Source organism: Apiospora marii, assembly GCF_038362585.1.
Source record: "Apiospora marii strain CBS 49790 chromosome Unknown utg000007l_segment0_segment0, whole genome shotgun sequence".
NCBI classification, from domain to species: domain Eukaryota; kingdom Fungi; phylum Ascomycota; class Sordariomycetes; order Amphisphaeriales; family Apiosporaceae; genus Apiospora; species Apiospora marii.
Window position 1 is genome coordinate 1,574,267 of NW_027117379.1, and position 26,869 is coordinate 1,601,135.

At 54.2% G+C, this 26,869-nt stretch overlaps 9 protein-coding genes across 9 annotated transcripts; 5 read left to right on the plus strand and 4 right to left on the minus strand.

The window, feature by feature from the left end:
* Positions 1-541: 541 nt before the first annotated feature.
* Positions 542-1,360, plus strand: PG985_010876 (uncharacterized protein; the record flags this gene model as incomplete). Its single annotated transcript, XM_066830643.1, has 1 exon — positions 542-1,360. The coding sequence occupies one exon, from the start codon at positions 542-544 to the stop codon at positions 1,358-1,360; it is 819 nt and encodes a 272-aa protein (XP_066681325.1).
* A 208-nt stretch (positions 1,361-1,568) lies between these two features.
* Positions 1,569-2,861, minus strand: PG985_010877 (uncharacterized protein; the record flags this gene model as incomplete). The annotated part of the gene is made up of 3 exons (XM_066830644.1): positions 1,569-1,716; positions 1,827-1,911; positions 2,087-2,861. The coding sequence occupies 3 exons, from the start codon at positions 2,859-2,861 to the stop codon at positions 1,569-1,571; spliced, it is 1,008 nt and encodes a 335-aa protein (XP_066681326.1).
* A 2,131-nt stretch (positions 2,862-4,992) lies between these two features.
* Positions 4,993-6,113, plus strand: PG985_010878 (uncharacterized protein; the record flags this gene model as incomplete). The annotated part of the gene is made up of 2 exons (XM_066830645.1): positions 4,993-5,032; positions 5,095-6,113. The coding sequence occupies 2 exons, from the start codon at positions 4,993-4,995 to the stop codon at positions 6,111-6,113; spliced, it is 1,059 nt and encodes a 352-aa protein (XP_066681327.1).
* Positions 6,114-10,812: 4,699 nt separating this feature from the next.
* PG985_010879 (casein kinase I) lies at positions 10,813-12,418 on the plus strand (the record flags this gene model as incomplete). Its single annotated transcript, XM_066830646.1, has 5 exons — positions 10,813-10,941; positions 11,011-11,080; positions 11,138-11,286; positions 11,362-12,355; positions 12,414-12,418. 5 exons carry the CDS (start codon positions 10,813-10,815, stop codon positions 12,416-12,418), a joined length of 1,347 nt encoding a protein of 448 aa, XP_066681328.1.
* Positions 12,419-14,140: 1,722 nt separating this feature from the next.
* Positions 14,141-14,958, minus strand: PG985_010880 (emp24/gp25L/p24 family/GOLD; the record flags this gene model as incomplete). The annotated part of the gene is made up of 3 exons (XM_066830647.1): positions 14,141-14,290; positions 14,367-14,669; positions 14,761-14,958. Coding segments are annotated over 3 exons (651 nt in total), but the record flags the coding sequence as incomplete, so codon positions are not given.
* Positions 14,959-15,664: 706 nt separating this feature from the next.
* On the plus strand, positions 15,665-17,650 carry PG985_010881 (SWR1-complex protein 4; the record flags this gene model as incomplete). The annotated part of the gene is made up of 1 exon (XM_066830648.1): positions 15,665-17,650. One exon carries the CDS (start codon positions 15,665-15,667, stop codon positions 17,648-17,650), a length of 1,986 nt encoding a protein of 661 aa, XP_066681330.1.
* A 346-nt stretch (positions 17,651-17,996) lies between these two features.
* Positions 17,997-18,848, minus strand: PG985_010882 (UDP-galactose 4-epimerase; the record flags this gene model as incomplete). Its single annotated transcript, XM_066830649.1, has 1 exon — positions 17,997-18,848. The coding sequence occupies one exon, from the start codon at positions 18,846-18,848 to the stop codon at positions 17,997-17,999; it is 852 nt and encodes a 283-aa protein (XP_066681331.1).
* Positions 18,849-20,516: 1,668 nt separating this feature from the next.
* Positions 20,517-22,608, plus strand: PG985_010883 (uncharacterized protein; the record flags this gene model as incomplete). Its single annotated transcript, XM_066830650.1, has 6 exons — positions 20,517-20,649; positions 20,713-20,936; positions 20,994-21,058; positions 21,122-21,171; positions 21,225-22,086; positions 22,155-22,608. The coding sequence occupies 6 exons, from the start codon at positions 20,517-20,519 to the stop codon at positions 22,606-22,608; spliced, it is 1,788 nt and encodes a 595-aa protein (XP_066681332.1).
* A 1,499-nt stretch (positions 22,609-24,107) lies between these two features.
* PG985_010884 (uncharacterized protein) lies at positions 24,108-26,267 on the minus strand (the record flags this gene model as incomplete). The annotated part of the gene is made up of 3 exons (XM_066830651.1): positions 24,108-24,173; positions 24,235-25,487; positions 25,544-26,267. 3 exons carry the CDS (start codon positions 26,265-26,267, stop codon positions 24,108-24,110), a joined length of 2,043 nt encoding a protein of 680 aa, XP_066681333.1.
* Between the last annotated feature and the right edge of the window lie 602 nt (positions 26,268-26,869).

Below are 26,869 nucleotides of genomic sequence, written 5' to 3' on the forward strand. Positions count from 1 at the left end.
ATCTGCCGCTGTGTCGCATCAAACCCAGGATGATATTCGTATCACGACATCGATGACGCAGGTGCGGGGACCGTCGCAACTAACTGTATGCAGCTCAAACAGTGATGACTTCGGTTGACCGCCGCTAATTGAACAGAAAACCCATTCTTGACTTTCTTCAATTGTGTTCCAAAAACAAAAAATTCGCAAGATGGCATTCTTAAAAGCATTGGCGATTGCTTCCATTGTCGCGGTAACGTTGGTCGTGTTACTTCGAACAGAGCGTGACTACGCCTCCAGCAAGACCTTCAATCTGAGAAGGGGGAGATCCCCCAACTTGGGCTGGGTACCTGGCTCTCTGACCGTGACGAGGTACTGCGTTATTAAGGACTCTGTTACGCTTCGGAAGAGACAAGCTAATGTGATGTCGTATAAACATGACAGGTTTCCCATGCCGTCGAGTATGCACTGGACAATGGCTACGATCACATCGACGCAGCTCTCATATATAGTAAGTTGACCCGCCCTTCCGTTCTGGTTGTTATAAGATGCAGTAGTGAACATGTCTCCCGCAGGAAACGAAGACCAAACGGGCAAGGGCATCAAGGCGTCCGGGGTAGACCGCTCCAAGATCTGGGTCACCTCCAAGCTGTGGAACTCGGACCACCGCAAGGACGAGGCCGAAGCCGCCATCAAGAAGTCCATTGCCGACCTGGGCGTCGACTACCTGGACCTGTACTTGATGCACTGGCCCGTCGCCTTCGTGCCCGGCCAGGGCACGCAGCTGGACCGAAAGACCTCCATCGTGGACACGTGGCGCATCATGGAGGAGTTCGTGCGCCAGAACTACACGCGCTACATCGGCATCAGCAACTTTGCCCGCGCCGACGTGCAGGCCATCCTGGACGTCTGCGACATCTGCCCCTACGCGCACGAGTTCGAGACGCACCCGTACCTGCAGCAGCAGGACTTCGTCGACTGGCACCGACGCGAGGCCGGCGGGATTAAGGTCATCGCGTACTCGCCGCTCGCCAACACGAACCCAACGTACCGGGACAAGAAGGGCGGGCTCGTGGGGCCCATCTTCGAGGACCCGTTCTGGACGGCGCTGGCGACTGCCAAGAACGCGACCGTGGCCCAGGCAGTGCTGGCCTGGGGCATGCAGCGCGGCACCATCGTGATCCCCAAGAGCGAGAGCGAGAAGCACATTGACCAGAACCGCGGCGCCCTGGACGTCGAGTTCTCGGACGAGGAGATGGAGGCCGTCGCCGCGCAGGACAAGAAGCTGCGGATGAACGACCCGGGCAAGAGCTGGGGTGTGAAGTTGTTCGCGGACCTCGATGACCCGACGGAGCTTGATGGAGACAATGCCGAGTTGTGAGATGGTATACTTCATGGGTACGGCTGAGGATAAAAGCCGAGTAAGTGCGAATTGGGGGTTTGTGTTCCGGGATGACCGCTGGCCATAGGGGATATAGTTCTAGGGAAATAAGGGGCCATTCCTGTAGTGCTGCAAGGATTTCTCGTATATGATGAAATATCAAAAGGAAAGGGTTCGTCTTATGCATTTCTCCTTCTGCCTCCCTCTCTCAAGCGACTACTGCCCACCATACCAAGCACGCAGCAAAGGCATACAATGACTTCTTGCCCACGGGCAAGTCTGGCAGAAACAGATTCCTGAAGTCGTAGTCGTAAGCGAGCATGGCATAGCCCACAGTGTTCAGAAACCGGAATATGCTGCAAACCCGCATTAGAGGGTGCTGCGATCAGCCTTTTTTGTCACGACTCATTTTGGTGGTGCTTGAATGAAAAGGGGCGGGGGTCGCGTGGGATAGGACAACACTCACAAGTTGACAATATAGACTACCAGGGAGGTCTTGGGAAAGGAGTCACACACGAGAAAATACGGATCGCATTCCCATTGGGCGTTGGCTATCACGGGCGGCAGCCAGAGGACGGCCTGGGCGAATTCGAGGGCGAGCGGCCACTTGTACCACCCTCTCTTGAAGCCGAGCCTCCAAGCCACAGTGATCAAGGATATTATGAGCAATCCAAAGTTTATCTGATGATCCGGACACGCATGTAGCGGGTAAGCATATGAACTTACAGTTGTATATCCCCCAAGGAAATAACAGGAAAGAGGTACTCACCGAAGAGGGGATCTTAATCCTCGGATCATCCTCATAGACGGACCAGCTCGCAACCGCCCCAAAGACCCCGACCGCGAACTGCGCGAGCCCCAGCACAAACCAGACGACCAGGAGGCAGAACCGCCGCGTGTAGCAGCCCGGGTGGTGCGATCGGGACCCGGCCATCGGCCACCCGCAGAACGGGCAGATGGCCAGCGGCCACTGACCGTCGATGCTGTGCGGGTCCCCGCCGCCGCGGCGCTCGTCCGAAGGGGGGCCGAGCCGCGGCCGCCAGCAGCGGTGGCAGAGGGTTTCCGACGACAACGACATGGCGTTGTTGCTGCCGCTACCGCTGCCTTCACCGCTGTGGTTCAGCGCGAGAAGCAGGAACTCGACGGGCGGCATGGTCAGGCACTGCGAGCAGCAGTACTTGAGTGGGCCGTTGCCGTTGCCGTTGCTGTCGGCGGCGAAGCGGCGCACGAGGTAGTCCCGCGTAATGACGGAGCGGTAGAGTCGGCTGGTGCGGCGGAGCTGGATCAGGCCGCGCAGGTCGACGTAGCTGAGGATCTCGAGCTGGAGTTCCATGGGTAGCGAGGTCAGTCGGGAGGCGTTGCTTGGAAGCGGTGAAGCTCGGCGGCTGCTGCCGCTGTTACTTGTGGTGGCAGCCGCGACTGCCGTCGTGTGCGGTTTGTTGTTCCATGGCTTGAGGTTGAAACTGTATGCTGCATCCTCATCCAGTTTGTTGCCGCCCATTGCAGTTACGAGTTGATGCCGCCTCTCCAGGCTGTCTTCTAATGGAGTAGGTACCCTCGTGCGGTTCACGCAGCATATGGCATCCCCTTGAGGCAGATAGCCAATCACCTGGATTTGAGACAAGTAGCTGTGTGTTTTCCTCCCTTGGTTTCTTTAAGCTACCCAGCTCGATCACTTGCAGTATTGGAATGCTACAAGTGCCATGTGCAACACACCCAATGCATGGTCAAACGAGCCACCGATGCAATACACATTTCAAAATAACCACAACGTATATTACCGAGATAGAAAGCATCACAACAAGGCAGAGTCGCCCGGGAACGCAAGCCACTCACGTGCCCTTAGCCAGTTCAGCTGCCAAGACCTAGCCAGGCAGGTTAGGGAACAAGCTCTTGTTGATCTTTCCAATGTGGTAATAGCACCCTGACAAGGCAGCCCAACGGCTCGCGTTCAAATATATATAACCCAGTCATCCGGTGCCCGAGCTAGACGCATTGTAGATGGTGAGCCCCCTTTCGGTATAAGCTAGCTCAAGATCACAGCCCAAACTCAGCCCAGCCCAGTCACCTCCAACGCCTGCATTAGCTAGCTGTCTGTCGGAATCGTTCCGAAGCAAGGGGTGGTAACATAGGCATGCGGCGAGTTTGGTTATTGTGTGCTGTCAGTTTCGATGGGATTTACAAGTCTGGTCGCTAGCTACCGAACTGGAGAATCGAACGGCGGCGAAGGCGGGTGGTGCAAGCGACAACAATCCGGAACAGAGTATCCAAATCGCTGGCATTAAGACCCGGTGACTTTTCACCCCCTCTTACTTGCATGAAGTGAACCCAGCATAACAGGCAAGAATACAATTCATCAAAGTATAAGCCGGAGTTAGAAACTGCATCCCTCATTCGGGCAAGACTGCCTGGTCGTCAGTCGTTATGGGCGGGCCGCCTTGCAGGAGTTGAAACGAAAAACTCGAGTCTCGCGCTGGATTGGCCTTTAGTTTACAGCGCAGCCCTAAAATGCTATTCTTTTTCTTCCCTTCGAGACCCAATCAAGTCTATTAATTGGCCCACGTAATGAGCCCCCCGAGACAGACTAGAGGCTGTGTCTTGAAAGCATGTAAGGCATGAAAGGTAAAAGAACCGTACAAGAAAAGTAAGAGAAAAGGAAAGAAAGCCGCCCGCTCAAGGTTCAGGGCCAGCAATAGTAGTATAATCTTCAGGGTCCATGGACCTACCCGGACTACTAGCTCCATGGACGAGAAACAATCTCAGATCTGCTTTTTCACGATGGGTTGGAGTCTTGGAGCATTCCGCCTCTCCTTTTTCCCTGGATAACCGCAGTGTTTCATCGTTGCCGTGAAAAAGTAAATACGCATTCTCTCCTGTTGTCTGTGCCCACTTGCCTGCCTCCGCGCCCTACGGGCTCGCGCCGGGCCGCCACACTCAACGGCAGTTGAACTCTTGGAGACTGCAAAATATCCTGCCCTCGGAACACAAGCCCGTAGAGAGAAAAGGAAGCTTGTTTTGGTTCCAACCCCCGCACGCTCTTGCTGATCTTCCCGCCCCTTCTCCGTCTGTACAATATCAGATATGCAGCAGCGTTGCATTTGCTCACAGAAGGGACTGATGCGAGTCCAACCCCCTTCCCTCTCCGCCAGCACTCCTCCCGCCTCGCGCAGAGTGGGAGATTTGATCTCATATTTGTGTCTTAAGAGGCGACTTTTCCCCTCCCGCGCGAAGCAAGTCAAGTCACGGTCCCTCTCCAAATGTTGAGATCTACGCGTTTTTGAGACCCAATCAGTGGTTTGATGTTTTGATGCCCGTGTGATGTGACCTCACGCGTGCACTCTATGCATGTCCCAACCACGTCGTTGGACCGCCCTGATCGATATCGATGACCCCGAGTAATCTGCACCCGGTTGAGCGGTAATGTGTAGATCAGCGAGATCAGCGATGGTCCACGGTATAAAGGGTCATGCAAGCCACAACCCCGTTATCTGGACGTGTCCTGCTTGACTAGACTCGTGACAGCAGGCTTGCGATTGATAAACTTCGTGGGCGTTGAATAAAGCTCCTTATATCACCTATCCGGCCGACAACCATCCCATCGTGCCCTTACTGGGTACCAAGTCGCCGCGACCATGGCCCCCGAACCACTAGAACGTGTGGATTCTCATGACTGTGAGTCCGGAACCGAACCAAGCCTTTCTCTCACCTTGGGACCATCACTAAACCCCTACCAGTAGAGCTTGGGGCGACCGAGGCGTTACAGCGCCACGTCACACGTTCCGTCATAACCCACAAGCCCGTATCCCAGCGCAAACTCGACTTCGAAGCGAAGCGGCCCCGCTGGCTGCGCGAGTGCCTGGCCGAGGCGACCGGCGTCTTCCTCTACGTCTTCCCGGGCGTGGCCGCGACCGCCAGCTTCCTCACGAACGCCGCCCACCCGCTGGGCGTGGCCCCCTTCGGTGGCCTGTTCCAGGTCGGGTGCGCCTACGCCGTGGGCATCGTCTTTGCCATCATCACGTGCGCGCCCATCTCCGGCGGCCATTTCCACCCCGCCATCACGCTGTGCTTCGCCTTCTGGCAGGGCTTCCCATGGAAGAAGGTGCCGTACTACATCGTCTCGCAAGTCATGGGCGCTTTCGTGGCCGGGCTTGTCATTATGGGCATGTACTGGCCGCAGATATCCGCCATCAAGGCGGCATTCCTCGCCGAGGGTAAACCGGTGGTCGGCCCCGGGAGCCCTGCCAGTATTCTCTGCTCGTTCCCCAACCCAGACCAGACCAATCTTGGATTTGTCGTCATGACCGAATTCTTCGTCGACTTTTTCATCGCACTGGTGATTTGGGCATGCATCGACCCCGCCAACCCGTTTGTCAGTCCCACCACCGTGCCGTTCACGATCGGCTTGGGCTATGCGGCCATGGTTTGGGGGTTTGCTGACATCACCATCGCGGCCAACATGGCCCGAGACCTGGGCACCAGGATGGTGGCGGCCATCTTTTTCGGTCGGGGGGCTTTCACTTACATGAATTACAGCCCCATCGCCATCCTTGTGAACATCCCTGCCACCTTCTGCGCCACAGCCCTTTACGAGCTCCTCATGCGCGACAGCTTGAACAGCATCAGCAAGGGACACGCAGCGCATGAGGATGGCGAGGAGGGATTGTTGCGGCACTTCAGCAAATCCGGACTAATGGACGGAGAGATGAAGGGGTCGCAAGCTACAGGACGCCAGGAGATAGGCAAGTCGGATTAGTATTTTTTGGGAGGGCATACATATGGACGCATTGTGCATATGAGGTGTATATGAGATTTACGTTGGCTAGAATGCTCAGTTGCTGTTATAGTTCCATGATACAACACCTTTCGACATACCTTACCTCGACTCATGATGACAGTCTCGATGAACTCATAGTCCTTGTAGTATAAGCCCGTTGGCCTGACGGGATGTCACGTTGGCCATATGGTCAGGTGGCTAGTAAAAGTTGACATAATGGTGGCTGGGCGGCAGTCGGCCGATACCACGTGCTAACGAATCGCTGAGCTGCCGGGATCCGGAGCAGAGGAGTTGCGGTGTATTGCTCATAGACAACACAAGTGTATGCATCGGAACTACCATTTCAGCAATGCTTACTGTAGCGTTCGCCGCAATTGGGACCCTGGTGAGTGTTACAATCTTGCAATCTCTCAGGGACATCATAGCCTGGCTTCCAGTTCTATCGGCATGGTTAGCACGATGCTCGGAGCACCCGCCGAATCGGAGATTTGCGTCGCACGAGTACCAAACCCATCTGACTGCCGGGATAGTGTAGAGCGTAGCCATTCCCATCACTGGGCTACCTCCAACGGACGGTGAAACGCGGGTACGTGACGGACTGGAGAGTGCCGCGGAAGGATCGCCAAGCTTTGTTGGCTGTTTGGTGAGTAAACTATACTGTGATCCGGGATCATGCCCGGCCGTAGCGTGAAACATTTCTTATCGGGACGTCCCTAGATTCTAGACCCTCGATATGCAGCCTTGGCAGGCAGGGCAGTGCAGGTATAGCACTTCAGATGGCCTTGCTTATTCGTCGTTGCTGCCCGAGAACCAGAAACTGGCGGCCTGAGGCCTTGTCGCCAAACATCGCTAACAAGGTGCGCCTGCTTAGGAAAACCCCACATGACAGATTTCTAGATCGGGTATCCCAACCGACATTTGCTGGGCGGTTGTCCTTGAGCAGAGGCAGAGAAGCTCGAGACAGTGAAAGTTGGGGTAGATATGCAAGTAGTGACCTGCATCAGTAGGTAGGTACTGACCCAGGCATTTTATCTAGAGTGGAGCGACGGGACAAGCTCATGCAATTTGACCAAACCGCGATTGACATGTACCAGTGTCGACAGCAAATACCTACCCTGCGACGCATGCAAAACCCCCGACCCGTGTTGAGCTTCAAACAGGTAAGTAGGTGGTCGGTGGTCAGTATAGCCGAGCCGCAGCGGCAAAGAGTAGACAAAAATTGATTAAGCGGTATCAGGAGGGGAGGCCGAGCGCTAGATTAGTCGCGAAGGAGGCTTGCGGCGGAGAAGGCCGGTCAAATCACAGATGCAAATAGACCTGAGTTCCCTAGATCGATCAAGTCTGAAGAACTACTACCCAGTGATCAATCAAGCTAACTAGACGCGACCGTTGGTCTGCAGGATGCAGAACGGCTCCACCAGGGCCGAGGTCGAGGGCAACGGCTGGGCATGCATGAGAGCTCCTGCCCTGCCGTGCTTGTTTTGTCGGTGAGACGGTACAGTATGTACTCTGGAACGGAGAGTAAAAAGAAACGGATGCAGCCGACTGACCGACACTCATCGGTCGCCCAAGACAGAAGCAGAAACGGTAACGTGTCGTGTCATACGCAATGACGGACCCTTTTTCGGCAGACGAGAGGCTTGATGCAACGATAGGGTTGTTAGTCATATTTAAGTGCGATGTGATGTGAGATGAGATTCTTCTTGTTCCTGGATAATTGGATTTGGCATGTACCTCATGTTAGTAGCGTCGTATCGCATTGTGGTGTGGAAGAGGGATTTGGCCAGAACAAGGAGATTTGGCCCCCTTGTCCAATCGACTGGGCCAAGAATGGTTTGTGCCTAGGGGTCCCTCCCCCCTTCTTGTGTCCCCAAAAAGCCATTCGATGTGAAGATACTGGATACAACCTCAGCAGATGCAGGGGGTTCGGCAGGACCTATTGACGCAACTATGGGCCAATAACGGACACCCCAGGATGCCACCCCAGCCGGTCAGCTCGTCCTCCAGCGTACTAGTACGCCAGACAACCGGTTGGTCGCCGTGCTGTGGGAGTTGGTCGACTGGGAGCAGGCATGGAGGGAAGATAATCTTGGGAACAGGATTCGGGACTGGAGTCGCCAGGCCAGCAGCGATGTAGGCCGACGGTTGCGATGCTGACTCGGATGACGACGAAGAAAGAAGCGGGATCGCACATATCGATAGCTGTTTATCAATGGATATTCCGGTCCGTTTCTCCTGGGGTAGTTCGGACATTGCCTATGAAAACACCCATGCCAGCTCCATCGCACTACATCGCTAGTACCTGAGTTTTGAGCGTCTGCCAGATTGGAATTTCCTGCCGGAGTACTTTCTGCAGCAGGAAGAAAATGCTGGCCGTGCAAGTATCTGGACGGATGTTGGGTAGCGAGGTGTTGACCGTCAATCATTCGGCGTTCGTTTCACCCAGCTAGCGGCAACACTTGGTCACCACCGATTCGCGTAGTCGAGGCTCGTGTTGCGGTTGTTCCTTACCTCCAGGGCTTCCACGAATAAGTTCCGATGTGACCTTTGGACAGACAACCTGAGTGTCAGGCACGCCGGCAACATACGAACGAGCACATACCCTACAGCAACTGAGATCGGTCAAGACGCGATTTAGCATCTCCCTGAAGAAAAAGTCTGGAAGGCCAGACTCGGGTGGATGGAAGCTGAAACGCAGACGGAAAAAGTAAATGCGGCTGGTAGGAAAACAATGTTGCACGCATTGACTGATGTTTGACCAAACCTTTGTTGCACGAGGGACGTTGAAGGTTCCGGCTCGACTTGATCCTTTGTCGCATACGGTACGACAAATGGATGCTATTGGGTATTTTAGCATGTACCTCCCCGGCCCATAAGAATTGTAATAATTCAATCTGTTGAGATTCATCAGCGCGCTGGGGCCAGCGTGCATTTTATATTATTGAACCTGAAATGGCAGATGCTTGTCTCGCAAGATGGAGGGAGGACCGGCATCCGTGCCGCCGTGGCCTGCGAGTCGTGATCTTTGAACTGGGGGCGCAGGTGTGGTCGAGCCCAGGACTAGTCGGTGCTGGGTTTGGCTGCAAGGTACAAAATCTGATCAGCACTATGCGATAGAAATGAAAGTACACACACACACAAGACCAGCACCGCGGGTACATAATGCGAGAATAGCAATCAGCCTGCCAGCATCCTGGATATGTCATGGCCAGCCATACTTGTAGGTAGGGAAGGCATGGTTACAACCTGAATGTATATCCACTGTCCGCCCTCCCGACTGGAGTTTCTCTGCCGTGCTCTCCTTCTCGGGTATCCGATGCGGAAGGACAGCCTCTGAGACTTCTGGCGCATTTACACAACTCCTTCCTCCAAGGAGGCATGTAGGAGGGTACACCGGGCCACACCAGGCCACCGGCCATCACGCTGACCATCAAAGCATTCGTCCCATCTAGTATTTCCATACATACCTAAACAATTCAGCTGCGATTGGTCTCCTCCAGTAGAATGTAGAGAGATGTAGCCATGAAGTCACCCGGTGGTTGTTCTAATAAACTCGCCCACCAATCATGATGGGATTCCTACCCTTCTCGAACAACAGTCACCTGCGCTGCGCTGGACAGCTCTGCCACACCGCGCTACCTTCACCCATCAATTACCGACAGGTAAATCAACATCCTGCCTGCCAGCCTGCCAGCCTGCTTGCCAACCTGCCTGCTTGCCAGTGCCTCGTCCGCGTACTCGTCCTCGCCTTGCACCCATCGTCATCTTGTCAAGGCAGAACAATAAAAAAGGAGGCTAACCCTTCCCGGCCTGTTGCATTGCTTCAATTCGAGGGCCTCGTCTGTTTTTGCTAGGAGGTTACTACTCTGCTGGGATTAGCGACCTCCGTCAGGAGCTGACTCTCTCCATTTTTGTGGCTCTCGCTGCTCTGTGCAACGCAACCCCAATTCTGAATGCTTGGCCTGCTGGGGCTCTCTCTGGCTCGCTCTCTTTTTTTTGGTTCCACAGGCCCTTCCTAGCGTTCGCTACTGGGCGGTGCCTTAGCCCCCCCTTAACTCTTCCACCTAACTGGACTAAACCGGCCGATTCTTTGGCTGCTCCAGTCGCGCAGTCTCACCCTGTCCTGTCCTGCCCACTGGTGGCTGCATTCCGCCTTTCTTTCTCTTGTCATTTCTCCCCCAACCTAAGCACCACGGGTCGCTCTCTCACGCTGCTCGCCTTCCTTCCCTTTTCCAATTCCACCCTGCCCAGTCCTGCCAATTACCCATAACATCCTTGGACCTGACAGAGCCTGTCCCAACCCATCTCGCCGTCCCTTTGGGCATTCCACCTTCCGACCTTCCCTCTTCCCTCTTCCCGTTCCGAGTTCTTGTGTCAATATCCTCATTCACAAAAAGATACTCGGGGATGAGCTTCGCGTCGGCTTAGAGTGTCCGAGTATCTTCGATACTCCTATTTTCTTTGTGAGGTTTCGAGAGAAGGAAGTGCCAAAAAAAAAAAGGAAGGAAACCTACATCCCTTCACCTCGTTGGCAATACAATAGGCCTGACCCGTCCGTCCCTATTGACCACCGATCGACTGCCTCGACCCAACGACCCGTACTCACGTCGGCCTTCCACCACCTGGACTCGATTCTCAATTCGGAAGCGATTACTTCAAGTCCTCGACCTCTACAAAAATGGCCTCGTCGTCGTCAAACGTGGTTGGTGTCCACTACCGAGTGGGCAAGAAGATAGGAGAGGGCTCCTTTGGTGTCATCTTCGAGGGTACCAACTTGCTGAACAACCAGCAAGTCGCCATCAAGTTTGTACGTGACCGCGTCGCAGCTTTACCGTCCTTTGTGCTTGTCATTTACTAATTGTTTTTGTCTGTTTAGGAACCCCGTAAGAGCGACGCACCGCAATTACGAGATGAATACCGCACATACAAAATCCTGGTCGGCTGTCGTAAGTTTCCGCCGATCATTCGACGGCCTATGGCACATCGCTAACCTTGTCAATCAGCCGGCATCCCTAATGTCTACTACTTTGGTCAAGAAGGTCTTCACAACATCCTGGTCATAGATTTGCTGGGTCCTTCGTTGGAAGATCTCTTTGACCACTGCAACCGGAGGTTCACCATCAAGACCGTTGTCATGGTGGCCAAGCAAATGGTACGCTACCACTTTTTTACCTACTAATCCCTCTCGATTGAGCAGTCACGACTAACAACTATTCTCGATGCATAGCTCTCCCGAGTACAAACGATTCACGAGAAGAACCTCATTTACCGTGATATCAAGCCTGACAACTTCCTGATTGGACGCCCTGGAACTAAGGCAGCCAATGTCATCCATGTTGTGGATTTTGGAATGGCGAAGCAGTACCGCGATCCCAAGACGAAGCAACACATCCCCTACCGCGAGCGAAAGTCGCTGTCGGGAACTGCCAGATACATGAGCATTAACACGCATCTTGGTCGCGAGCAGTCTCGCCGCGACGATCTTGAGGCACTGGGTCACGTTTTCATGTACTTCCTCCGTGGTGGACTACCATGGCAAGGCCTGAAGGCTGCGACCAACAAGCAGAAGTACGAGAAGATCGGCGAGAAGAAGCAGACCACGCCGATCAAGGACCTTTGCGAAGGATTCCCCGAGGAGTTCAGCAAGTACCTCACGTACGTCCGGAACCTTGGATTCGAGGACACCCCCGATTACGACTACCTGCGCGACCTGTTCACCCAGGCCCTGAAGAACACAGGCGAGGTTGAGGATGGCGAGTACGACTGGATGAAGATCAGCAAGGACTCCGGCAAGGGCTGGGATGGCATGCACAACAAGCCCAGTGGTTACCACAACCCAAACCAGAGGCCGGGCCCTTCCCAGATGGAGCTTCACGGCAACTCGCGAAAGGGGCTCAGCAATCCTGGTTTGACCGTCGAGCGTTTAAACGCCGCGCAGCCCCCACCTCCGTCACCAGCGAAGGCGACGGACAAGCGCCGGCCAAACGCACCAGGCGCGCTTAACGCACAACGAACCAGCGGGGTGGGGGGACTTCGTGATATGGCTACGCCAACCGGCTCAACACAAGCACAATTCCAGAACAGCAGTCAAAATCTGCCTCCGAGAATGAGCGCTCCTCAAACGAATATCAGCGGCGGTGCTCAGACTATGCCCAACAATGGGCAACCGGCCCAGCCTCAACCTACTGGTTTCCAGAAGTTCATGAAGGTGCTCTGCTGCGGTACGTAACCCCGGACAGTCTGGAACATCATGGCGAGCGTATACTAATATCTTCACAGGCTAAATGCGCATGACCCATACACATCTGCGATTCCGTATAGACTCCGAACGAGCATTGGATGGCTGACATCCTGTCCGATGTTTCAACATACTACACCTTTGTAATACTCTTTTGGGCCGCATCCCGTTCTCAACATCACTGTTTGGTACAACCTGCCTCACGCAGCTACGACTTATACGCGGCTTTAATTTGGCATTGGCACGTCATGCCCAACGGAAGCCTGCTCACGAACACTTGTTATTCTTAGACAGCGCGCGATACACTCGGCATTTTATTCAGTGGCCCTTGGCATCACCGTCATGCCTGCCCCGATGTTGTCCTGGTTCGAAGTGTTGCCGGTGTGTAGCAACTTCGGGCAGCACCATCGTTGCGCAGTTGTTCGTGGATATAATCTCTCGACAGGTCAGCTCTACTACCAAGATTTGGAACCGACTTTTATCATTGCGTAAAAATGCAGGGCCCATCTATGGAGTTCATCGTTTTCTGGCACAGGAACACTTGGCGGAGTCTGGGAAACGAACCAACAAAAATTTTCCTCTCTATTTTATCAGCATCATTCACGACCCTCGTTTTTTCGTTTACGGACCGGAGTAGACGCAGTTTTGGGGAGGGCCGTGTTAATTCAGTAAAGCGACACAGCAAGCGCATGGCGCCGGTGGAATTCTTCAGCATTTGACAGGCATCAGGGTTCTCTCTCACGCACATATAATCGGTATTCGATGGTCCCTGCCTCGCGAATTACAACCCGTCTATAATAAAGTTGGCGTTAATTGCCAACTACACACCAGAGGAGCTACTGTTTCGGCGACCGGAGAGGCAGTAAGGAGGAGGAAGAGGAGAGAGAGGAGGGGCGACGCAGTTGAGGGAGTAGATCTGGCGATACAGGGACATAGGGGTCACAGGGACATTGAGTTTTGTGTTGTAGAAAAGGAATACACCGGGAACAAAAAATTTGAAAACCGTCTGCTGTCGTTGTCCAACTGCGTATTAGTGCTTAAAACCTGTGTAAATAAATAAGTTTCTTTTGTAGCCGCCTTGAGTATATGAACGAGTATTACTTTCCGTAAGAATGCCGAGTAGACCAGCGGGTGACAAAAGTAGTCTCGATATAACCGCCTGACTACCGTTGCCAAGGCATTCTCCAAGACCTCGAGCCTCCATACTTGTTTTGGGTGGGATATAGTGATCGTTGCTTTGTGCTGTCTGGAGGGATATTACACATACTCTTAATCGATGGAAAGTTGGTATGCAACTTCAAGGGTTGGCATCGTGTAAGCCTCTGCTCATGCTTCACTGCTGGTTTTCTTCGGCTGGAGATTGAGATTCGTAATTCATGTTTGAATCCCGGAACATTTTTTTGTTTGCTTTTGTTTCCATTTAGAGATAATAGAATTGTATCTTGGCGGATAGCCTGTAGAAGGAAGGAAGTAAAGGTAAAGACGAGAAGGCATTCGACGCATACTAGGGCATATATATATACTGGGGGCACCATGGATGGCACCCAAGGCACCCTAGAGCGTACCCTGAAAGACTAATATTGATGGTTTTCGTGGTCATTCGTATCATTATACAGCATCACAAGGCCCACACACGCACTCTCTACCTGTTTTATGTAAACCATGGCTTCGCCCGTCCATATCGGAGGAACGTTTGGTCCTAGTGATCTCCCTATATCTCTCTTAACCTGAGAAACCCAACTAACCAACCAGCTTGAAGAGTCGCCCCTTAAGTGAGCTTTTGCTTGATGAAGAACGATCTCAAGTGCGACAATTGCCATGCGCAGGTGACACCAAGAACGACAAGCTGGATGACCATCCATCGAACAACACGGCCGTTGGTGGTCTCGGACTGATCTCGAAATTCGGCTTCGCGCTCCTATTGTTGTGTTGATTTTCATTAGCCCATGTTCCAACCGCCTGTCTCTTTTCTCTCTGCTTATTAGCACTTACACGCTGGAAGACTTGTTCCTGCGGATATCCTGGAGCCGCGAGTTGAGGTCCTTGATGCGCTGCGACAGATCCTCCATCTTGCCCTTGTCGGTACTGGCGATCTCGGACGACTCGCCGATGGCCAGGTCGAGCTGCAGCTTGATGCCACCGTTGGGGTGGTGCTGCGAGAGCCAGCCCTGTCGGCCCGAGTTGGACGAAGGGGTGAAGCAGATCTTGTGCTCGCCGGCCTCGGCCGAGGTGAAGGTGAAGCGACCCGAGCTCGAACCACGCTGGGATACCACGCGGTCGTCGTTGTCGAAGGATTCCTGTGTGTGGACGTCATTGTTAGTTTCCGCCCCATCATGTATAGATAGCCGATATAGACAGATCGACCAGATTATGAGGGTCTCTACTTACGTCGACGGAGATGTAGATGCTGATGCCGTCATGCTTGGACCACGACCGCATGTTCTCGTCCCACTCTTTGGCCTCGTAGTGGCCGACTACCAGCGTGTCCTTGGGCAGGTCCTCGAAGAAACATTTCGGCTGCGACCCGTCGATGTAGAAGTACAGCGCCTGGGCGACGGTGCTCAGCGACAGAAGGGGGGAGAATCGCCCTCATGATGATTATGTGGTGGAACGTTCCGGAGTGCGGGCGGCTTTTGGCGGGCGAGGGCGGAGCTATACTGAACGTATGCTCTCAATTGGCTATGTCTGTTCGAATTGGTGTCCCTTTGGCGTAGGCTGCTGGGTGTGTCGTCGGGTTGGTGAAGAGCTCTACCGGATCTGGTCGCGCGGTACAGTTCGTCGAGCAGGTGGAAAGCTGGGGTTAAGCTACCAAACGCTCCAGCAATTGTCTTCTTTTCTCTAGCCTCATGGGAAACTGCCACGTTAGGGAAAAAGGGCAAAGTGTCCAGGGGGCGGCAGGCCCGAGAGACAGCTTGGGATCCGCTAACCCGTAGAGGTTAGGAGCGGTGGCTCGTGCATCTCAGCCGTGGGCAGTGGGCTCCAGGCTCTATGGATCTCAATTTTTTGGAGCTCAGCATTCGCTGGAACTCTAGAGTTGGCAGCCGTCTGGTCGTCGACGCCCGCAAGCCATCAGCTAATTAATCCATCAAAAAGACGCGTCGCATCAAGAGAAACCATCCAACTCGGGCGGCAACTCGTCCAGTCTTTGATGTGTCGCTCAGTTACTACGACAATATAAAGTACGGCCGTTGCGCAACTGTCGTGTCAAAGGCTTGCGACCGACGGTGCTGCACCCACCACCATCCCACATTGGTTCTGATTGTTCAATGAAAGCCGCCCATTCGGTAGCAGAATGGCTTCCCACGATGTGCGCGACATGCTCAACCTGCCCTCCGAGGGCGGGGGCTCCCGACCGACGAAGAAGCAGAAGACGTCAATCGCGCGGCAGAACCTGAAAGGCCTGGCGCGAGAAGTGCAGAACTTGGGAGGTGACAATCCGATCGCCATCGTCCCCGAGATATCCTCCTTCAAAAGGCGGCGGTTTGGCAGCAGGAAACCGGCAGCGAGATGGGAAATGCGCCCGTTCCGCAACTCTGCACGTGGGGACGAATCTTTAATACTCAGACATTGGCGGCGGAAGACCGATGTGCAGCAACCTGCGGCGCCGCAGCCTGAACAGCAACAAAATGGCGAATCGAACGAGGACAAAATGGACGCAGACAACGGCGAGCCGAAGCCGGACGAGCTGGAGGACTCGAGCTTTGCCAAGTTCAACGTCAAAGTCGACGTACCGCAGTACAGCGAGGATCAGTATAACTCAACCTTAGCCAACAACGACTGGACCAAGGATGAGACTGATTATCTGATGGAAGTCGTGAGAGACTATGATTTGCGGTGGCCGATAATATGGGATCGGTACGAATACCAAGCAAAGGACGGGGATGCGAGCACAGATTCCAGTACGGCTGTGGTACCAGCCCGAAAGAATCGCACCCTGGAAGACTTGAAGGCACGGTACTACGAGGTGGCCGCGAAGATGATGGCGGTTCAACGGCCTGTTCAGTATATGAACCAAGCCGAGTTCAGCCTACACGAGATCATGGTCAACTTCAAGCCGGAGGACGAGACGAGGCGGAAGAAGTTCGCCGAAGCCCAGATGGGCCGCTCTAAGGAAGAGGCCCGTGAAGAGGAATCATTGCTGCTAGAAGTCCGACGCATCTTGGCCAGGACTGAAAAGTTCAACCAGGAGCGTCGTGAACTTTACAGCCGTCTGGACTATCCCACCACCGAGACTACCCAAGACCTGAGCACATTCAAGACCAGCAATGGTCTCCATACTCTACTCCAGAACCTCATGACAGCCGACAAGTCTAAGAAGCGGAAACCCCTCATGGGCACCGACGGCCAGAGCACACCTGTTACGGCTGGCCCCTCGGCGCAACCTGGTTCCACGCCGTTGGTTGAGCAGCGCCGGGAGAGCATAGCGGCTTCTGCCAGCGGCAATGGCCATGGCCATGGCCGTCATGACTCTACCGCAAGCGCCACGGATGCCCGTCCGGAGAAGCCTACGAAGAAGGGAGCTCAGGCGCCAGAACGGAAGAAACTTAGCGAGCAGGAGGAGTTAACATATGGCGTGTCGACGCACGATCGTCTGCCTAGTGGACCAACGTTCCGCTACGACCGCATCAACAAGATCCTTACGACCAAGTCCAATGCTCAGCACGCCCGGATTACCAACACACTCAATGAGCTGGACGTTCCGGCGCGTCTGACCATGCCGACCAAAGCCGTGGTGGACCAGATGGAGCATCTCTTGGTCAACATCCAGACCCTGCTCGACCTGAAGAAGCTGAGCGACAAGTTCGATGCCGAGATCAAGTTGGAGAAGGCAAAGAAGGCTGAGAAGGATAAGGCCGCTGGCATTGTCCCTCAGCCCGCTGCTGCCGAGCCTGCAACAAAGGGCGGCACCAACGGCGAAACCGCTAAGGAGAATGGCGCGGCAAACAAGGACGCAAAGAAAGCAGGTGGCGATGCGACTTCGTCGTCGGCAGCTACCACGGAGAAGCCTGCTGCTGGTGAGGGTGTCAATGGCGAAAAAGAGGCCCCTACCAAGGGGGACGAAAAAGCATCGACTGAAAAGCCTACTGATGACAGTACCGGAGCGGACGACAAGGCCGCTGCCAAGGAGGCCAAAGATGACACCAATGGAGTCAAGCAAGAAACTGGCACCGGGGAAGAGAAGGAAGAGAGACCTAGCAGCAGTGGCGGACAGAAGCGCTCTGCAAGCGTGTTAAGCTCTGTTAGTGATAAGAGCGCCAAGCGTCAGAAGAAGCAGTAGGTCTTGCCAGGAGGGAGGGTGCTAGTCAACAGTAATGATCTATCTCGACCTACTTCCTGTGGGTCGTGTACAGCAGCAATTATAGATTAGGAAGCGACGGTGGTATTATATGCCAGCAAGACCCCAACTGAGGGGGCGGCATGATTCACGGTTTGAAATGAAATACCAACAGACTCACTCCAATGCATCATGGATATCTGCAACACGCATGCTTCGTCGTCCTTTTCCAAGTTGTCTTGAGTTTTGGCTATGGCAATATGGTCTGCCGTGTTGGTGGTCATTATTTTGGATATTTGTTCATATCTTAGCGAAGCATTACTACATGATCTCGTTCAATTAGGAAGATTTATTCCTTCTCATGATGCACCCAGCCTAGAAGCTTCTGGGCCTTGTCCGTCGTCCAGAAGGCGCGATTGGTGCTCATGTCGGCACGGATCTCGGCATCCGGGTAGTACTTCTTGGCCAGGTCGGCCGAGGGCGTGTCCCCTTGGGTCGTGTCGGGCGCGACGATGTTGAAGATCTGACAGCCCTCGTAGTCGTCGGCCTTGGTCACGGACAGTAGGCAGGCGCGAGCCGTCGCCACGGGACTCACCCAGCCCCACAGCTGCTTGACCCCCGCGGCGACCCAGTCCTCGTCGTGCTCCTGCAGCACGTCCTGCCGGGGCGCCACCTCGTGGATCCGCAGGCAGGCCACCTTCATGCCCGGGAACCAGTCCGGGAAGGCCCGGCAGGCCGTCTCGGCCTCGGTCTTGGCCAGGGCGTAGGCGTCGGTGGGGCGCACCGGGTAGGCCTCCTCGTCGATGGGGAAGTAGGGGAACCGCAGGGGCTGGTTCGAGTAGGCCAGCCCGATGGCGTTGACGCTGCTCGCGTAGCAGAAGCGTTGAATCTTGTTTTCGGCCGCCGCCCGCAGCCCGTTGAAGGCCGCGTTCACGTTGTTGTTGTGCACGTGGCTGTCGGGCTTGCCCTTGGGGTCCGGGATCGCCGCCAGGTGGATCACGGCGTCGCAGCCCCGGAAGGCGGCGACCGTGGCGTCGTAGTCGGACGCCGCGTCCGCTGTCCGCATCTCTGTGCTGGGCGTCTCGCCGTCGTGGTCTTGGGGCGTGCGGTTGATTTGCACCGTGGCGTGGCCCTCCTTGGCGCACAGCTTCACGACTTCGCGGCCGACGGTGCCGCGGGCGCCCGTGATGGCGATCTTCATGTTGAGAGAGGGGGAGGTGGAAAAAGGGCGGCTGTTATGAGTATATGAGGAAATGGTCGATGAGACTTGTTGGGAGATTCTGGGAAGGGTTGAGGAGATGTTGGTGGTGTTGGATATTCTACGAGCTGTAGTTATCATGTTCAATCAGGACGTCTCTCAGGAAGACCGTTTACGGCTTATGTTAATAGCAATTGTAATATACTCATGAAAAGCTGATATGCGTTCTGTGGACTTGTGGGTTGTGTATAAAGTCTGTTACTCTATGACGTTACTGTTAACTCCGACAGTCTGTTGCGTTGGTAGATTAAGTATGGATGATGTAAGAGCAGCTATTTAGATCGTCTAAGCAGCCCCTAACAATCAAAACATCTGTGGGCCAGCAACGGCCTTGCCACCGTTACCAAGATTCCAGAATATGTGCATAAATGTACCTAGATATGCTGCTTTGTCAAAGACGGACGGACTTTTCGGTACTGTCTTGCCTTATGGTGTCACTTGGTCTTGGCGTGGGCATCAGAACGTACCGAAGTACGCGCGTTAGCAGCACTGCTCCAGTGTAAACGATGAATCCACTTGTTTATTCCAACTTTCCTTACTATTGACGACCTAGGTTACCAACTGACTGAACGGCCCGGGTGCAACGTGCCACCCGTCAACCTGGCACCCGTATGTTTCGGTAGCAAACAGATCTAATAAATCTTGTCTGAAGAGTACCCTACATGAAACCACCCTTTTCATGACGTACATATGCACATTTGAATGACACTTGCACCAAATTGACCACGCATATTTTTTCTAAAGAGCTCATCTCGCTGTTGGGCTTCGCTTGTCGTATCGTTAGTGACCAATTTCCCGTCTCACGCCGCCAAGCCGTCAGCCTGTGTGTTGTTGGTTCTTTACCTTGCGGGTGCCCTTGTCATATATGACCGCGCCCCGGCCCCGGTGCTAAGTAAGGGGTACCGGAGGAAGTACCGTCTTGTCTTACCTACTCACTCTTGCTCATGGCAAGTTTGGGACGGCGTGGTGGAAACGCTTGGATCGAAGTGATGCCCTCTATTTCGGGGCTCTGAACAGCCTCAGGCCGCAACTCGCCCAGAATGAAGCAAGAAAAGAACGCAGGCCCCTTCTTGGCCGTTTGAGGCTGTGGGATGAAGGCCCCGGAAGCGAGCGTTGACTGAGGGTGGCCGGCGAAACTACCAGTCTGCAGCTGTGCGGCCCAGCTTGTTGACGGGCCCTTGCAACCCCATGAAGGAGGCGCGCTTTTGGCCAATTAACTCGGGTCAAAGTGACAGACACCGCCTCCTGGATTGTGATGCGTTGGATATCGGTTCGTGTTACCGGTGCAAATCACTCCTGCGGCACAGTAGATATGGGCCGATGCCAATTCTTTGAGGCCCGGAGGGATATCCTAGTCGTTGAAACAGGTCTCTCTCTTTTCGAACCGGGGCTCTGCACGCAGGTTTTTGTTCTTTTCTTCTTTTTACTGAAATCTTTCGTTCCCGCGCCCCTTGTTGCGTGACGCTATATACGCCGAAGCTCAAGTCCCGATGAGACGTCCCGTATAGGACGTAAAGGATAGGAAAGAAAATACTTTCCCCGCTACAGATCAGGCAGCCCTTTTCTAGGACGGACACGGTGGACCCAGCAGAGAGTTCTTTCGCCGCCAACATGTTGAGAGGCATCGCATACTGGGCGTGCCTTCTTCTGCCACAGTTCGCCTATGTCGCCACCACCTTGCCGCCGATATCTATCAAGGGAAGTAAGCTCTATACACCAAATGGCGACCAGTTCTTCGTCAAAGGTACGTGACGCTGCCGCTCCTCGACTGCTCCTTGAGGGACTCGAGCCTAACAGCCCTCGCCAGGGGTCACTTACTATCTGGACTCGGACCCCGAAATGCGAGACAGGCTTCGTGATACGAAGCAGTGTGAGATTGACGCAGAGCTCATGGCGGACATGGGAGTGAACACCATTCGTGTCTATGAGGTAGACTCCTCGTACTCCCACGATGGCTGTATGGAAGCATTTGACAAACGGGGAATCTACATCTGGATCGACATAGACAGTGGTTCGACTCAGATTAATACCGTATGTCTTCCACCGCGAGTCGAAGGAGTCGACAACGCTTGCTAAACGATTTTACAGGAAACACCTGTGTGGGACACAGTCATGTACTATGACTGGACGTCTAAGATCGATGCGTTCGCCAGGTAAGATTGCCCAGCAGATTTGAAGCGCATCTAGGGCGAACAAGGCTGACTGTTGGGCAACAGATACGACAACGTCCTTGCTTTCGCTGTCGGTGCCGACCGCATCTCATATTGTTAGTTTGGCCGCTGGATGCTTGAGTAAGACATGATATTAACAGATGAACAGCTCAGTACGGAAGGGCGGCACCCTTCGTCAAGGCCGCGGTGAGCGACATAAAAGCGTTTCTTGATGGTCGTGGCTACCGCCGCATTCCAATAGCATACTCCGACCAGGACACGGGTTACGACGGGGAATTTAATCATTATATGAAGAACACGACAACGGACTATCTCACCTGTAGCGGGAATACTGAGTCCATTGACCTGTTCGGGATCAATCTACTTAGTGCGTGCGGCGACTATACCTCATACGTCTTCGACCAGTTCGCCGAGTCGGAAATACCCATCATCATATCCGAAGTGGTCTGCACCGAAGAGGGAGAGAACCGCAACTTTAGCGAAGTCCAGACGTTCCTCAGCACAAATTACTCCGATGTCTTCTCAGGAGCCATGGTATACGACTGGACCAATGATACGGTCGACTGGGGACTGGTGGAGTACAACGATGCCGATTTCGTCGGCGAACCCGAGTTGTTACCTGCTTACACTCGTCTGCAATCCATCCTCAGCTCGGTCCAGCCCGAGAGCACGGCGAAAACCAGTTACAAGCCGGCTTCCTCCGCGCCCGCTTGTCCGACCCGAGACGACTATTCGTCATGGTTGGTCGATGAAAATCTGCCCCCGCCCACGATCTCGGGGTTGCCTTCGGTGACCCGCGTCGACCCCAACGGCGACCCGATCAAGCCCACGGGCGGGGTACGCGGTTCGGGAAAGGGCAAACCTGGGTCAGAAACCGAAATTGCAACGGAGGACAACGTCAACGCAGTGAGGGGCGGCTCGGCCGCCTTCGGGGGCTTGGGTCTGGGCGGCTTAATAGGAGTCATTGTGGGGAGCACAGCCGGTGTCCTCGCCCTGGTGGGACTCGGATGGTTCATCCTCTGGATGCGGCGGAGAGCTCAACGCGACGCGATGATCAATGCACATGGGCCACTGGCAGGCAATGGGGGCCACGGCCCGGGGGAGCAGGGAACAGCGGGAGCGACTCGGACAACAACCTCAAGCCCACCAACGTCTACCTCGGTCCCCAGGAGATGTCGGGAGATGGCCAGGTGGGAGAACGGCACGAGCTCTTCAGCGGCGACTACAGCGCCATGCAGCCGGTGACGCAGTACGCGGGGTACCTCAAGCCTGAAGCGGGTGGCACGATGAGTGGGCCGACGACGCCGTCCGAGTTGTCGCCTGGCGCTCATAGCTACCGGACGCATTCCATGAGCGACTATGGTGCGCCGACGGGGTGGTCCTCGCCGCCACCGCCGGTGCAAGCGTTTGAGATGGAGGGGGACAGTGGACACACGCCTGCTACTGCTGCGGCTTCGAGGCCTGAGGCGCCACAACGACAACCGGAACCTTCGCCTCCTCCACAGGCATCACAGCAGCAGCAGACATCGTAGTATCCCAGGTGTCGGCTCAACTAATTTTCTCGCCATCTTAATCTTTATTTGTATATACCACCTTAGCTGCCTATATAAGAAGCATACTTTACCACCCCGTCGGCACACTAGCACACCACTGCTACATGCTTCTAAAAGCTGACGTGACTTGCTAGAAAATACCCAGATATCATTACCATATACGGTCCATTTTGGATTAAGATAATCCTTAGATCCGTTCCCCCGGCCGTTTATTGGAGATTCTGGGCGGAGAGAAGAATAGAAAGGGGACATGGACAGAAGCTGTCCTGGGCGACTTCCTTTATCTCCTCTTCTTCTAGGAAGACGGCAGTGATTACAAGCGTGAACAGGCGATAATTCAAAAGAGGTGATGGTGTTGTGATCCGTTGTAGGACTAAGACTTAAATTCACTGATCTTGTCTTCTTCTCTTCACTTCCCCGAGTTACCCATCCTTCCAGGACTTCTGACTTGGACGAAACAAGCACAAAGCTTGCAAGATAGAAGGAAGCCGACCACACAAGACCGGACCAGCAAACAGAGAAGAGTACGGATGTAGTAGTTGCGAAGCAATTGTGTCATTAACGTGGAATTCCCGCCCAGCAAGAACAGGTGCTGATGTGATGGATATAGATAGACATAATCGTACGTGGACTCCCATCGCACGCGCTTTCTGTTTCTCCCTCTCCATGGCTTTCTCTTTGCCCCCCTTCCATTGCCACCCATCATCAGATCAGGTATGGTTTGATTAGGTAGGTAGCTCCCAGAGCTTTTCCGCTGCTTGCCCCTGTCTCTCTCACTCTCTTCCTTCCGACATCCTCATCAGAGTTGTTTATACTTCTCAGTATTCTCTTTCTCACTCCCCTCGCCCGTATGTGTGTTGTTGTATGTATGTAAAGTAATTCCACTCCTCTCCCCTTCCTGGCTTGTATGTATAAATGTGTGAGGCCCGGCCCTCCCTGCCCCCCCAGCCGCTTTCCCATCTCCCCATTTAGGAAAACCCCTGTTTCCTCCTGTAGCCATGTGATGTTGTTCCTTTCCCTTCCATGTATATAACCCTCTCTTTCTGTCTTCTTCTCCTGATTCGTAACGACATTGACCTGATGACGCTCTCTAATATTTCCCTTCCAGCCATGGTATGATAGAAGAAGAATGATAGAAAAGCCTGGAAGGAAAAAAAGAAAAGAAAAAAAAAGTTTCCCGACAATAATCCCAAAAAGTCGTTAGAGACGCTCATGCCATGTATGAATTGCAATGCTACTGATATTCGAAAGTTGTTCTTCTCCGCGTAAGCTCATGACCGCATGAGCCGAGGCTAGGAAAAGAAAAGGGTGGGTGTCGTGACAAGGGGATAAAAAAAAGAAGCGTTCAAAGTATCTGTACAAAACAGTAACGAATTGGGTATCATAACGAATCTGAAGAAAGTCGATGCGGAAGATATCGGACAGACGTCAACATTAGAGAATGTATGCGCAGTTTAGCCGTGGTCCCCGTATGTTGGTTAGGGTTGAATGCCGCGCAAAACGTGTGCTGGATTGCCAGTGACAATTGTGAAGTTCGGCACATCCTAAAGAGAACAAAGTGTTAGTAGATTATGTAGATCGAAGAAGAGATGCTTAATGACGTACCCTGGTAACGACGGAACCGGCGCCTATCGTGGAGCCTTTGCCGATCTTGAGACCGGGCAGGACAATCACGTTGCCACCGATCCACACATCCTCTTCGATCGTGATGGCCTCTCCCTTCTGCAGGCTCTTGCTCCCCATCCGCTTGGCCGGGTTCGTATCGAGAGTGGCGGCGAAGAGGCTGACGTTGGGTCCTATGTAGGTGTTGTTGCCAATCTTGACGGAGCAGGGATCGATGATGGTGCAGTTGCGTCCGATGAAGACGTTCTGCCCGATGGAGATATTGTAGCCGTAGTCGCAGGTGAAGGGCGCTTCAATCACGACATCGTTGCCGACTCGGCCCACGTTAACGACCGGAGACTGTTGGGAAGGTGACAGGTTGATGGGTTCCTTGGGCATCAAGATCTCGCGAAACAATCTTGACCGCTCGTTGCCCGAAACCCCGTTGTTAGGGTTCGTCGAGTTGTTAAACCTCCAGCAGGCGGCACTGCATCTCTCCCGTTCCAGGACCAGTTCTTTGTTAAAAGGTTGGTACCATTCGTTCCTGAGCATCAACTCCTTTTGAGTAGCTTGGCGGGGAGGCGGCGGGAAGTGGCTGTGCGACAGGGCGAGTTGAGCAGCGACCTGTGCGCTCGTCGTGCTGGCGGGAGGAGGAGGAGGTGGTGGTGGTTGCTGGTGATGCGAGCCTGGGCTACTAGTCCGCGTGGGGGCATTAAGCAGGTTGATCTGGGGAAGCGTCGTGTTGGGAATGCTAGATTGAGGAGTTTCGGGTTCGGTGCGGCTGGCATCGTGTAGAGGCGGTATCCTCTGGTGGTATTCCTTAGACAACACCCGAGACTCAAAGTTTGCCGCCGAGCTTATCGCACTAATAGGAGTCGGGAACGGGTTGCCTTGTTGTGAGGTATAGGCCGAGGGTAAGCTGGAAAGCTTGTTGTCCGGGCTAGCAACGGATGCAGTGGGAATTGTGGATGCAGTGCGTTCATCGTCAGTCAGTACCGGACGGCCTTGAGGCGGGTCTATCCGCAACGAATGTCCCCGGTATGGCGGGGGCGGTTCCCTCTTAGGCGGCGGCACTGCCAAAGTCGCCGATTGACTGGGGTAGGGTGCTTGCTGCGGCATTCCGTATGCGCCCGGAGGTACGTAGCTGGGGTCCTTCGACTCAAGCGGGACGGCCGGGGGTTTGTTTTCCATCTTTTGATATCCGCGTTGGTTCGCATAGCCTTGGCAGATGAAACCTCCTCTCAGACAGTTGTTGCCTTTGGAATCGCAATGAGCTTCGGGCCAGTTTCAAATCGTTTGGGGGGCCACTTACATTCAGGCTTGCTCTCATCACACTTCTTCTTCCTCTTGCGGCAAGTCAGACAACCCGTTTTCGTCCGGTTGCTGAAATTCCGCTTCCGTTTCTTGGGATCGGACTGGATCACCGTACCATCCCTCCGGTGCTCCGGCGTGTACGAACCGCCATAGTAGCTAGACTCATCGTCGGGACTTGTTGGTGAGTAGCCCTGTGAGTCCATCTGGGATCGGCGGAGCGAATCTTCACCCTGTCCTTCCGATTGTGACGCCAAAGACCCTGCCGAGTTTTGCGTCTCATACGCAGATCGTTCATCCCGGTTATGGTGTGAGTACCATGGGTCGCTGCGCTCAGCTCGGTTCTCGTCTCCGTAAGTGCGGTAGTCACGCTCATGGTGTTGAGAAGTACCGTAAACATCCCGCGGTTCTGGGTGCGACGGCGGCGCAGTTGTTCGTTCTTCCGGAGCACTCGGGGCCTCTCTGCGGAGTTCAAGAGAGTTGGATCGTTTTCGCTTGTGCGATCCTTCCACGTCAGGGTATGCGTATGATGACCGTTCTGGGCCAGCGCTTGACCATTGGTCTCGCGGGTTTGAGGAAATATCACGAGATGATGGTCTCGGCACAGGACCTGACTCGACAGCCTCGGGTCGCTCCTCCGAGTCGGGCCTCTTGTTCGTGGGGCTGCCGCCGCCGCGTTCCACCGGTTTCTGGTCACCTCCGTTGAGTGCTGTAAAAGACGCCATTGTTCATGGAGCAGGAATCTGCAATACCCGCAACGAAACTCGTGGTTTGTGAATCACTAGAGAATGCCTTGGTAATATCCTCGACGGGCAAAACTAGAGTCCAGAGCTGCAACGGTTGCGCACGTTTGCAGCTACTGGTTGCACTGGCAGTCCTGGTCCAACACCGTCGGTTTCAGCTGCCAATGCTGCCAACAGTTGCTCCGAACGATACGACAACCCGGTTGAAATACGAGGTTTCGCACACAGCAGTCAATTGGCCCCCAAAGAGGCAACCCAGTTCACCAAACAGCCGTAGATTGAGTGGAGAGCCGAGCCGAGACGAAACTCGAAAACCTAGTCTGCAGGCGGAAATGGGGCAGACCGCGGTGAGGGAGTGGCCAGAAATCACCGCAGAAGGCAGTTGCGGCTGAAAGGTTCAGGACTGAACTTCGAAATTCTGACCGTCGGTAGCGCGCCTTCCAGTTGCGGGGACTTTTTTTCACTTCGCAAGTGTGAGCGAGGAACTGTCTGCGTCTGCGTAAGACTGGCGGGCAAAGCTGAGCCGGATGGCGCACAAGGTGTACCCGATGATTCTCCTACCTTGGCTACTCCGAGGTGATCCT